Consider the following 13,714-nt stretch of genomic DNA (forward strand, 5'->3'; position numbering starts at 1 on the left):
AATAACACATATGGAATCATGTAGTAACCAAAAAAGTCAGGAAAATTTAAAGAACTTTGAAAGTTCCTTGAATTGCAGTTGCAAAAACCATCAAGCGCTATGATGAAACTGGCTCTCATGAGGAACGCCACAGAAAAGGAAGACCCAAAGTTACCTCTGCTGCAGAGGATAAATTCATTAGAGTTAACTGCATCTCAGATTGCAGTCCAAATAAATGCTTCACAGAGTTCAAGTAACAGACACATCTCAACATTAACTGTGCCGAGGAGACTGCTTGAATCAGGCCTTCATGGTCGAATTGCTGCAAATAAACCACTACTACTAAAGGACAGCAATAGTAAGAAGAAACTTGCTTGTCCAAGAAACACGTGCAATGGACATTAGACCTGTGGAAATCTGTCCTTTGTTCTGATGAGTCCAAATTTGTGATTTTTGGTTCCAATTGCTGTCTCTTTGTGAGACGCAGAGTAGGTGAACGGATGAGCTCCGCATGTGTGGTTCCCACCGTGAAGCATGGAGGAGGCGGTGTGAGGGTGCTTTGCTGGTGACACAATCTGTGATTTATTTAGAATTCAAGTCACACTTAACCAGCATTGCTACTACAGCATTCTGCAGTGATACGCCATCCCATCTAGTTTGCGCTTAGCGGGACTATCATTTGTTTTTCAACAGGACAATGACTGAAAACACACCTCTAGACTGTGTAAGGACTATTTGATCAAGCAAAGTAATGGAGTGCTGCATCAGATGACCTGGCCTCCACAATCACCTGACCTCAAGCCAATTGAGATGGTTTGGAATGAGTTGGACCACAGAGTGAAGGAAAAGCAGCTAACAAGTGCTCAGCATATGTGGGAACTCTTTCAAGGCCCAGTGCAGTCAAAACTGTACTTTCCTGTGTTTTATATATATTTCCACACTAAGAGGTTGGAATTATTCTGAAATTGTGAAAATAATGATCATGCACATTCAGCTTAACAGCGGTTTGAATAGACAGCCTGAAATGTCAGCCTGTTTTGGTGGGAGGTAGTTTTGGTGTGCCTGGTGGCATCACCAGGCAGTCAATAACAGCTGGTGCGCGATGTCTAATATTAAGGTAGTCTCGAGGTGTTGCTCGCCTGAGTTATAGTACCTCATGATAATCTGTAGATCACACTATCTACCAAGATAGTTTTCATCTATATTTTTCGTAGCTGTCTATTTACCACCACAAACCGGCGTTGGCACTCAATGAGCTGTAAGGCCAATAGCAAACAAGAAAATGATCATCCAGAAGCGGCGCTCCTAGTGGCTGATTATTTAAATGCAGGCAAGCTTAAATCCATTTAATCTCATTTCTACCAACATGTCACATGTGCAAACATAGGGAAAAAAACTGTAGATCAGCTTTACTCCACACAGAGTACAAAGCTCTCCCTTGCCCCCCATTTGGAAAATCTGACCATAATTCTATCCCCCTGATTCCTGCTTACAAGCAAAACCTAAAACAAGAAGTACCAGTGACTCGCTCAATACGGAAGTGATCAGATGACGCAGATGCTATTGTACAGGACTGTTTTGCTAGCACAGATTAGAATATGTTCCGGGATTCATCCAATGGCATTGAGGAGTATACCACCTCAGTCACCGGCTTCATCAATAAGTGCATCGACAACGTCGTCTCTACAGTGACCGTATGTACATATCCCAATCAGCAGCTATGGTTTACAGGCAACATCCGCACCAAGCTAAAGGCTAAAGCTGACACTTTCAAGGAGCGGGACACTAATCCGAACGCTTAAAGAAATCCCGCTATGCCCTCTGGCGAACCATCAAACAGGCAAAGCATCAATACAGGACTAAGATTGACTCTTATGACACCGGCCCTGATGCTCGTAGGATGTGGCAGGACAACAAGGGAAACCCAGCCGTGAACTGCCCAGTGAGGGGAGCCTACCAGACGGGCTAAATGCCTTTTATGCTCGCTTCGAGGAAAGCAACACTGGGCTGCAGGCCCAGACGGCATCCCCAGCCGCGCCCTCAGAGCATGCGCAGACCAGCTGGCCGGTGTGTTTACGGACATATTCAATCAATCCCTATACCAGTCTGCTGTTCCCACATGCTTCAAGAGGGCCACCATTGTTCCTGTTCCCAAGAAAGCTAAGGTAACTGAGCTAAACGACTACCGCCCCGTAGCACTCACTTCCGTCATCATGAAGTGCTTTGAGAGACTAGTCAAGGACCATATCACCTCCACCCTACCTGACACCCTAGACCCACTCCAATTTGCTTACCGCCCAAATAGGTCCACAGACGATGCAATCTCAACCACACTGCACACTGCCCACTGCCCTAACCCACCTGGACAAGAGGAATACCTATGTGAGAATGCTGTTCATCGACTACAGCTCGGCATTCAACACCATAGTACCCTCCAAGCTCGTCATCAAGCTCGAGACCCTGGGTCTCGACCCCGCCCTGTGCAACTGGGTACTGGACTTCCTGACGGGCCGCCCCCAGGTGGTGAGGGTAGGCAACAACATCTCCTCCCCGCTGATCCTCAACACGGGGGCCCCACAAGGGTGCGTTCTGAGCCCTCTCCTGTACTCCCTGTTCACCCACGACTGCGTAGCCATGCACGCCTCCAACTCAATCATCAAGTTTGCAGACTACACAACAGTGGTAGGCTTGATTACCAACAACGACGAGACAGCCTACAGGGAGGAGGTGAGGGCCCTCGGAGTGTGGTGTCAGGAAAATAACCTCACACTCAACGTCAACAAAACTAAGGAGATGATTGTGGACTTCAGGAAACAGCAGAGGGAACACCCCCCTATCCACATCGATGGAACAGTAGTGGAGAGGGTAGCAAGTTTTAAGTTCCTCGGCATACACATCACAGACAAACTGAATTGGTCCACTCACACTGACAGCGTCGTGAAGAAGGAGCGGCAGCGCCTCTTCAACCTCAGGAGGCTGAAGAAATTTGGCTTGTCACCAAAAGCACTCACAAACTTCTACAGATGCACAATCGAGAGCATCCTGGCGGGCTGTATCACCGCCTGGTACGGCAACTGCTCCGCACTCACCCGTAAGGCTCTCCAGAGGGTAGTGAGGTCTGCACAACGCATCACCGGGGGCAAACTACCTGCCCTCCAGGACACCTACACCACCCGATGTTACAGGAAGGCCATAAAGATCATCAAGGACATCAACCACCCGAACCACTGCCTGTTCACCCGCTATCATCCAGAAGGCGAGGTCAGTACAGGTGCATCAAAGCTGGGACCGAGAGACTGAAAAACAGCTTCTATCTCAAGGCCATCAGACTGTTAAACAGCCACCACTAACATTGAGTGGCTGCTGCCAACACACTGTCATTGACACTGACCCAACTCCAGCCACTTTAATAATGGGAATTGATGGGAAATGATGTAAATATATCACTAGCCACTTTAAACAATGCTACCTTATATAATGTACTTACCCCACATTATTCATCTCATATGCATACGTATATACTGTACTCTACATCATCGACTGCATCCTTATGTAATACATGTATCACTAGCCACTTTAACTATGCCACTTTGTTTACTTTGTCTACATACTCATCTCATATGTATATACTGTACTCGATACCATCTACTGTATGCTGCTCTGTACCATCACTCATTCATATATCCTTATGTACATATTCTTTATCCCCTTACACTGTGTATAAGACAGTAGTTTTGGAATTGTTAGTTAGATTACTTGTTGGTTATCACTGCATTGTCGGAACTAGAAGCACAAGCATTTCGCTACACTCGCATTAACATCTGCTAACCATGTGTATGTGACAAATAAAATTTGATTTGATTTGATTTGAAGCACCCATGAGAGCACCCGCTGTTCCGGGTGACTTTGTGATCAAGATCTCCGTAGCTGATGTGACCAAGACCTTTAAACAGGTCAACATTCACAAGGCCACCGTGCCAGACGGATTACCAGGATGTGTACTCAGAGCATGCACGGACCAACTGGCAAGTGTCTTCACTGACATTTTCAACCTCTCTCTGACCGAGTCAGTAATATCTACATGTTTCAAGTCGACCACCATAGTTGCTGTGCCCAAGAAAGCGAAGGTTATCTGCCTAAATGACTACCACCCCGTAGCACACACGTCTATAGCCATAAAGTGCTTTGAAAGGCTGGTCATGGCTCACATCAACACCATCATCCTGAAAACCGTAAACCGACTCCAAATCGCATACCGCCCCAATAGATCCACAGATCTCAATCAATCTCAATCACACTCCACACTGCCCTTTCCCACCTGGACAAAATGTTCACCTATGTGAGAATACCATTCATTGACTACAGCTTAGTGTTCAACACAATAGTGCCCACAAAGCTCATCACTAAGCTAAGGACCCTGGTACTAAACACCTCCCTCTGCAACTGGATCCTGGACTTCCTGACGACCCACCCTCCAGGTGGTAAGATTAGGCAACAACACATCTGCCACGCTGATCCTCAACACTGGGGCCCCTCAGGGGTGCGTGCTTAGTCCCCTCCTGTACTCCCTGTTCACCCACGACTGCGTGGCCAAGCATGACTCCAACACCGTCATTATGTTTGCTGACGACACAACGGTGGTAGGCCTGATTACCGACAACGATGAGACAGCCTATAGGGAGGAGGTCAGAGACCTGGCAGTGTGGTGCCAGGACAACAACCTCTCCCTCAACGTGAGCAAGACAAAGGAGATGATTGTGGACTACAAGAAAAGGAGGGCCTAGCATGCCCCCATTCACATCAACAGGGCTGTAGTGGAGTGGGTCGAGAGTTTCAAATTCCTTGGTGTCCACATCACCAACAAACTATCATGGTCCAAATATACCAAAAAAGTTGTGAAGAGGGCAGGACAACAACTTTTCACCCTCACGAGACTTAAAAGCTTTGGCATGGGTCCCCAGATCCACAAAAAGTTTGACAGCTGCACCATCAAGAGCATCACCGCCTTGTATGGCAACTGCTCGGCATCTGTTCGTAAGGAGCTACAGAGGGTAGTGCGTACAGCTCAGTACATCACTGGGGCCAAACTTCCTGCCATCCAGGACCTATATACTAGGCGGTGTCAGAGGAAGGCCCAAAAAATTGTCAAAGACTCCAGTCACCCAAGTCATAGAGGGGTGCAGCAGTCTAAGGCGCTGCATCTCAGTGCAAGAGGTATCACTGCAGTCCCTGGTTCGAATCCAGGCTGCATCACATCTGGCTATGATTGGGAGTCCCATAGGGCAGCACAATTGGCCCAGCGTCGTACAGGTTTTGCCGGGGTAGGCCGTCATTGTAAACAAGAATTTGTTCTTAACTGTCTTGCCTAGTAAATATTTTTAAATATATACCTATAAAAAAAAGTCTGTTCTCTCTTCTACCGCAAAGGGGGGTCAGAGCAGACTGTTTTTTCTTGTGACCCCATTTGTTTTTACGCTACTGCTACTTGCGGTTTATTATCTATTTCATGGTCACTTTATCCCTACTGTACCTACATGTACAAATTACCTCGACTAACCTGCACATTGACTCGGCACCGGTACCATCTGTATATAGCCTCGTTATTGTTATATATTTTTTTTAACTTTCGTTTATTTAGTAAATATTTTCTTAACTCTATTTTCTTAACTGTATTGTTGGTTAATAGCTTAGTAAGTAAGCATTTCACGGTAGGGTCTACACCTGTTGTAGTCGGTGCATGTGACAAATCTAATTGGATTTGATTTCAAATTAGTTAAAGACGTCCTCCAGCTAACTTTAACTGTTGAAAAGTCTCAAGTATAAATACTGTAAAGTACACACACTAAGGGGTAAAAAAAAGTCTGTTTTGAGCAATATAGTGTTTTTTAGACAAAACTGAAAACTTCAAGGAGTAGGGCATTCAAGGAGTTGGTCTAATGGGAATCTGTGATGTCATCATCCTCCCCTCTTGCTTGAGGAATAATAGAGGAGCAATAGAGAACAAAATAGGGACATTTAAGATCATGTCTAGCCATGTAAATGATTATGCTCATATCTAATGATGCTACCTACACAAGCTGTTTTAAAATAAAAATAGACATTATAACTAATTCTCTGCCCTCCTAAGAGGAAGTTCTCTCAAGGGCAGAGTGTTTAAGTGTGGTACAAGCCTTTAAAGATGGTGTGTAGACTACAGTGTGAAGTGGGAATGCAGTGAGTCTGCCTGGCTCTCGTTTCAGCCTCACCACTTCCTAATTATCTCCACCCCATTCTCTTTCTTTTCACCTCTTATTTCTTGTAGTATTCTTTCATTCCCGTCTACTCATTCTCTCTCCCAACTACTGTTCTCTTTGGCTATGTAATTTAATGGCTGAGGGGAGTGAGCTCAAGCATCCTCTCTCTGTCTGGCACGTCTGTCGGTCTCTGTCTGTCTGTGGCTCTCAGTTTGTGCTGGACAGGTCATTTCATCATTATAAAGCATTAGTCTTCAATGAGGCCATTATACCCTCATCATCCTGAGCCAAAATGGGAACCCAGATGAAATGAGAAAAGTGACTATTGAAAGAGACTGAGGAGCAGGGGAGAGTGATAAATGGAGTGTGAAAATAATAAAGAAAAAGTAGAGAATCACTGGTGCTCATGACAAGATTCTCACATAGGCGACACAGAGAATGAGACTTCATCTTTTCCTCATACTGGTGACATGACATTTCAACTCAGAAGGCTGGCCTCCATCCCTTATCCCTGACATAACTATTCTTTATTCTGGGTGGCATTAGTGCTGTAACATGCTGTGCCAGTGGAGCTGTGCTGAGGAAGCAGATGCTGCCTGGCTACTCTGAACTGAGGTCAGTCCTGTCTTTAGGATTAAGCCATGTTGGTTGACTGAGCCTCTGGGGAAGCTACTGTGATCAGAATGCAAACTTGGAGAGAAGCCTGTAAAAACACACACACTGACACTAGCAGTAGTGGTACTGGTGTCAACACTAAGTCTAGCACTCACCGATTCACTTCACACCTGGCTGCTCCAGCCTCTACAACCAGTCATCATCTTCCCTCTAGCCTCTCTTCTCTGACCTTTCCAACCACACCTGTCATTTCCTTTCAAACCATTAACCCCTTCTCTCAAGCTCTCTTTCTGGCCCTCATTCCCTTGCTCTCCGTCCCCTGCCAGTCCTTGGCTAATGTCTCTCTTCCCAGTCATACATGTATGCAGCATGTTGTCCCCTTGTCTCTTTAATCTTCTCTCGTCAGGCGGGCCCACCTCTAGATGGATCAGTGGCTGATTTGTGGCCTCCCAGCGTGTTCCGTCTGTCTCTGCCTGTCCTCCCCCCACGTACCCCACAGAGATCTGCATCATTAATATGGCTTTCAGCTTTCACACATTTGCTGCTGACTAACAGGCAACACCTCATCACACCCACACCTACTGCCAGTGTTCTACCACTGGACAGAGCATGGGGAATGGAGGCTGATCGTTTTAAGCGTATAACTTCAAAGAGGTTTAATCGGGAGTGTGTGTGTGGCAGAGAATGTTTTCATCTCAACATCTAAACTCAGGGACTTAATGAATCTCGGCTGTCAAATAGGGGTCATAGGGGAAATATGCTGAGAGTAGGTGGTGTTGGTAATGATTAATTATTTGTCAATTATAAATGCTGGATGGTAGTTTATAGAACGGGGGCAGTCTGGCTCAAAAGAAAGATGACTTGAGCATTTACCTTCAATGTACCCCCCGACCATTACTTTGCCACTCTACTCTATAATTAAGATCTATTTATTTCAAGTGTTGGGTGTTTTGTTCCAGAAGCTCTGTGCCCTGTAGAGATGTTTTAAGCTATGACACTGCTGAACTGAGAGAAAACAATTGAGAAAGGTGGGAATGAAAGGGCTACTTCCACTCTGTTGGAAAGGGATCACAGCAGTGATTGAATGAGGGTGTGAGGCATGAGTTGATCAGAGGCTTGACTTCAGTGCCGGACAGGGGTTGAGGTGTTCATAGCCTTCAGTGCCGGACAGGGGTTGAGGTGTTCATAGCCTTCAGTGCAGGACAGGCTCATCATGGATGGATGGATGGTGTTGGAGAAGAGCTCAACTCTTCCACTGAGGGCAGGACAGGATTTGACTGGGAAGCCAAAACAACAACACAATACACTACACAGTTAGACAACATAGCTAAGAATGAGTTAGTCCATACAATGAGTCAAATCATTGATGTTTAATAATGTGATTGTTTTTGTGTATGTGATTGACTCTACATACACTAATGAGAGAAAATTGACAGGGCAACTCAGTGCCTGGAGAGGAAACATTCAATGTGCCAGTGAGTGGGCACATGAGACATGGCTTCAGTTCATGTCAGGAAAGAGTTGGCAATGTTAATGGAGTGTTCAATACCTCTTAATCAGGGTACAGGAGGGGACTTAGCTGTAAATAGCATATACATTCCATTACAGCTGCGCCATCGTAGGTTTGGACAACAAGTTTCTCCATGAATTCACAAAGTCAAACACAGACTGTGCATCTCGCCCATTTGACACAAAGTAGCCCAAGAAACATTCCTGAATAAAGCCCTTGGAAAAATGGTTCTCCCTGGGGCCTGGACCTTATAGGGTATGACAGTGATTACATCTGGTCTATGAGACCAGGCTGAGCTACAGGACTATTGTAAAAAGGTTTTATATGGGCTATGATGGGACCAGTTTTTCTAATCAGGTCACATGTTTGTTTTTTTAATTCATGAAGAAAGCCCTGTCAAACTACAGCAACCTTACACTTGTTCATAGTAATTATACTTACACTAGACTAACAGGGGAGTTTCCTCTACCCAGACACAGAGACAACAACTGATAGACAATAGAACTCACAGGGCTGATGTAACGGTTGTCGTCGGTGGAAGAAGGAGAGGACCAGGGTGCAGCGTGGTACGTGTCCATGATCTGTTAATTACACTAGAACAAAAAGGAACAAACGAAACAGTCCTGTCTGGTACAGAGACAGAAAAACACTACCCACAACTCAAGGATGAAAAAAGGCTGCCTTAAGTATGGTTCTCAATCAGAGACAATGATTGACAGCTGCCTCTGTTTGGGAACCATACCAGGTCAAACACATAGAATTACAAACATAGAACAAAACATAGAATGTCCACCCCAACTCAGGCCCTGACCAACCTAAAATAGAGATATAAAAAAGGAACTAAGGTCCGGACGTGACAGCTGAGCTTTTCTTTATGCATGTTTGCAACTGTAGGCCTCATTAAAAATTGACTCACGGTCTATGTCATCACTATTATGTTGATTGATTCATTCCAGTCAATCATTTTGGATTGAAAAGGTATAGGCAGCATAGCAAGCCCAAGTTTGAATATAAATCAAATTTGTTCACATTCGCATTTTCTTCTGACGAACAAATGGGCTATATATACATAACATTACCAATTTGTTTACCCTGACCAGATGGACAGGGCGCATAGGCTGTATGCACCTGCTATTTTTATTAGCCTACAGTTGATCAGACTGAAAAAAAATCTAATTTTCATCCCATACAGCATGTCAAATCTCTAATGTTTAGGTGTAGCCTAGGCTGCTGAAACATTTATGTAATGAGTTTTTGCTTGTGCCTGTCCGGAGTGATTATGTGTATTTTTTAATGTGTATTTTTTGATAAATAGCCTAAATACCGGATCAGAGTATTTTCATTTAAAAAAATATATATTTCACCTTTTTTTTAACTAGCCAAGTTAATTAAGAACAATTGATATTTACAATGACGGCGTACCGGGGAACAGTGGTTTAACTGCCTTGTTCAGGGGCAGATTTTTTTTTCTTTTTCTTTGATCCAGCAACCTTTCAATCCCTGGCCCAACACAATGACGGTCTACCCCGGCCAAATCTAACCCAGACAACGCTGGGACAATTGTGTGCCGCCATATGGGCCCCCTGAATCACGGCCGGTTGTGATACAGCCCAGTATCGAACCAGGGTCTGTAGTGACGCCTCTAGCACTGAGATGCCTTAGACCACTGCACCACTCGGGAGCGATGTTAGTACTTGCTACTAAAGTTAGCAAGGCAAATTGAAATAAATTGCACTAACTCCACACAAAAATAAAGTTCTAAAACCAAGAAAACAACATATAATCTACCTCCTCTATCTCCTGTAGTTTGAAAAAACGAATTTGAATGGAATAATATCCTAAAAATGCTCAACTATTACTCTTCACTGTCAATCTCTATCCAATATGTCACCAACTCACCAACTTTCTCAACACATAGAACCCCCATAATGCTCTGTGGCACAACCTCGATACAACACACTAGGTTCGTTCTCTGATCCTAATCCTATGATTTGATAGACAACATGTCTGTTCATATTGCAAAAGTGTTGATTGGTTGGAGGACGTCCTCCGGAAGTGGTCATAATTACCATGTAGGTCTATGGAAGGGGGTGAGGCGTTCGAGCCTCCTAGGTTTTGGATTGAAGTCAATGTTGCCAGAGGAAGATGGGGAATAGCTGTCCTCTGGCTACACCATAGTAATAGCCTAAAGTGTGTTGTTGAGACAACTGTAGCCCTTCATTGCAAAACAGTGTGTTTTAATCAGGTATTTGGTGACGTGAATATATTTAGTATAGTTTTGTCTAAAAGGATACCTTTTTTAATGTTTCATTATTTAAACATTTTCTGAAATTCACTGAGTAAGATGGTCCTCCCCTTCCTCCTCTGAGGAGCCTACACTGGTACACACATACGTACACACGCGGACACGCATACTCACTCTTGTCATTAGTTTATCTTAAACGCTGCTTGTAGACCTTTATAACAACAGCAGTGCAACGAGCTGACATGAGGTCAGTGAGATTGTGAGAGTGTTGCTGAGGGAGAGAGAGTGTGGCTTTCTGCCCTGTCCCCTCCCCTGCCCCCCACACTGACCACAGGAGACTGGAACTAGGAGCTTAGAACTCCTGTCAATACAAAGGAGCACATGGCCATGGAGCAGTATCCTTGGACTATCTAAGTAACCCTGAAGCTCACTCCCTCTCACATTACATCTCTTATACTCCCTCAAATCTACATAACGACAAATGAGGAAGCTGAGTTGTTTTGTTTTGCTGGTGGCAGACATTGCAAGCCGCAGTGCAACTAACTGAGATAAGTCTTAGGTTGCTGATCATGCAATCTACATTTCCAGTAGGCTACAACCCATCTGAAGTTCAGTCGTTCAATCTTGAAAGTCACACACCGCGGTGGTGGATAGATCTGGATTGACTGGAGTGATTTGGGAGGATGACAAAAGGCATAGTGAGGCAGATTCACTTAAAAGGGTTTCACTTGATCCTTTCTACAGTGAGCCAGGAGTCACATAGTTAGCTGTGAAAAAGAGAGGGTCATGTGGTGTGTGTGTGTGTGTGTGCGTGCGTGCGTGCCAGTGTTTGTGCCCCAGTGTGTATGTGGGAAGATGGGATTTAAAACTGTGAAGTGGTTCTGAGCATAATGAATTACTGGCGTGTTCTCTGTTTGGCTTGAGGGTGTCTGCTGTTGCCGATCAATGGCAGAAATGAACCATGTCTCTGACCCTTGCCTGTCCAGGCTGACAAAGGTGAACAGCAATAATGAGTTGATATGGAGAGCTGTTCATAAAAGCTTGCGTTGGCTCTTTTATATTTTATGATGGATTTCTGGTGTTACTAAAAAAACACCACACCTCATTTCAGTTTGACGTGAAATGTCACAGGTTTGTCGCTAGTCCGCTACACAGTGGACTTTGAATAATATTTCATGTAAATATGCTTTTATGTTTTGCAGCTAGAAAGCGTACTGTTTGGGGCCAGAAACAGCGACTGTGGCCCAACGCGTCGAGGCCATGAATTGCTTCAAAGGGCGTTTTGGACAGGATGTGGAGAAACAGGACCAAAAGCTGTCAAAACCAAGATGGGATAGACCCAAAAACAAGGTGATGGAAGTTTTGATGGAAGTGATCAATTTAGCAATAACTTTGTCATGCAGGTGAAAGAGGACCCAAAAGCGACTTGGCGAAAACAGAGTCTTTAATCCAGTAAAGTAAACACAATCAAAAAAACACAACTTTCACTCGAAATGACGAGGACAAACTGGAGACTCGATCTTGAACAGCAGGTGAACAGCAGGTTGCCTCGGGAAGGCACTTGAACCAGACAGACTCAGACACCTGCTCACCACGCAGCATCTGAGGAAAACACGACACGACAGGGCGATACACAAACACAGCACGGTGAATACTAAACAAGGAACCGACAGGGCAGGTACGGGAAACAAGGAGTGAAATAGGGACTCTAATCAGGGAAAAGGATCGGGAACAGGTGTGGGAAGGCTAAATGATGATTAGGGGAATAGGAACAGCTGGGAGCAGGAACGGAACGATAGAGAGAAGAGAGAGCGAGAGAGTGAGAGAGGGAGGGGGAGAGAGAGGGATAGAAAGAGGGAAAGAACCTAATAAGACCAGCAGAGGGAAACGAATAGAATGGGGAGCACAGGGACAAGACATGATAATAAATGACAAAACATGACAGTACCCCCACTCACCGAGCGCCTCCTGGCGCACTCGAGGAGGAATCCTGGCGGCAACGGAGGAAATCATCAATGAGTGAACGGTCCAGCACGTCCCGAGACGGAACCCAACTCCTCTCCTCAGGACCGTAACCCTCCCAATCCACTAAGTATTGGTGACCCCGTCCCGAGAACGCATGTCCATGATCTTATGTACCTTGTAAATAGGTGCGCTCTCGACAAGGACGGGAGGGGGGAGGGAAGACGAACGGGGTGCGAAGAAAGGGCTTAACACAGGAGACATGGAAGACAGGATGGACGCGACGAAGATGTCGCGGAAGAAGCAGTCGCACAGCGACAGGATTGACGACCTGGGAGACACGGAACGGACCAATGAACCGCGGAGTCAACTTACGAGAAGCTGTCGTAAGAGGAAGGTTGCGAGTGGAAAGCCACACTCTCTGGCCGCAACAATACCTTGGACTCTTAATCCTGCGTTTATTGGCGGCTCTCACAGTCTGTGCCCTGTAACGGCAAAGTGCAGACCTCACCCTCCTCCAGGTGCGCTCACAACGTTGGACAAACGCTTGAGCGGAGGGAACGCTGGACTCGGCAAGCTGGGATGAGAACAGAGGAGGCTGGTAACCCAGACTACTCTGAAACGGAGATAACCCGGTAGCAGACGAAGGAAGCGAATTGTGAGCGTATTCTGCCCAGGGGAGCTGTTCTGCCCAAGACGCAGGGTTTCTGAAAGAAAGGCTGCGTAGTATGCGACCAATCGTCTGATTGGCCCTCTCTGCTTGACCGTTAGACTGGGGATGAAACCCGGAAGAGAGACTGACGGACGCACCAATCAAACGACAGAACTCCCTCCAAAACTGTGACGTGAATTGCGGGCCTCTGTCTGAAACGGCATCTAACGGGAGGCCATGAATTCTGAATACATTCTCGATAATGATTTGTGCCGTCTCCTTAGCGGAAGGAAGTTTAGCGAGGGGAATGAAATGTGCCGCCTTAGAGAACCTATCGACAACCGTAAGAATCACAGTCTTCCCCGCAGACAAAGGCAGACCGGTAATGAAGTCTAAGGCGATGTGAGACCATGGTCGAGAAGGAATGGGGAGCGGTCTGAGACGACCGGCAGGAGGAGAGTTACCCGACTTAGTCTGCGCGCAGTCCGAACAAGCAGCCACGAAACGGCGCGTGTCAC

The 13,714-nt window shown here is 45.7% G+C and overlaps 1 protein-coding gene across 2 annotated transcripts in view; it reads left to right on the top strand.

Annotated features, from left to right (window-relative positions):
• The window catches only part of LOC124006239 (G protein-activated inward rectifier potassium channel 4-like), a 31,354-nt gene that overhangs the window by 4,811 nt on the left and 12,829 nt on the right, over positions 1-13,714 (top strand). For both annotated transcript variants that reach the window (XM_046316126.1, XM_046316128.1), the window contains one exon: positions 11,785-11,932. In XM_046316126.1, the coding sequence (XP_046172082.1) occupies positions 11,843-11,932 (90 nt within the window). In that variant the 5' untranslated portion in view covers positions 11,785-11,842. The remainder of the gene's footprint in view (positions 1-11,784; positions 11,933-13,714) is intronic.

This window comes from Oncorhynchus gorbuscha, linkage group LG19 (genome assembly GCF_021184085.1).
Source record: "Oncorhynchus gorbuscha isolate QuinsamMale2020 ecotype Even-year linkage group LG19, OgorEven_v1.0, whole genome shotgun sequence".
NCBI classification, from domain to species: domain Eukaryota; kingdom Metazoa; phylum Chordata; class Actinopteri; order Salmoniformes; family Salmonidae; genus Oncorhynchus; species Oncorhynchus gorbuscha.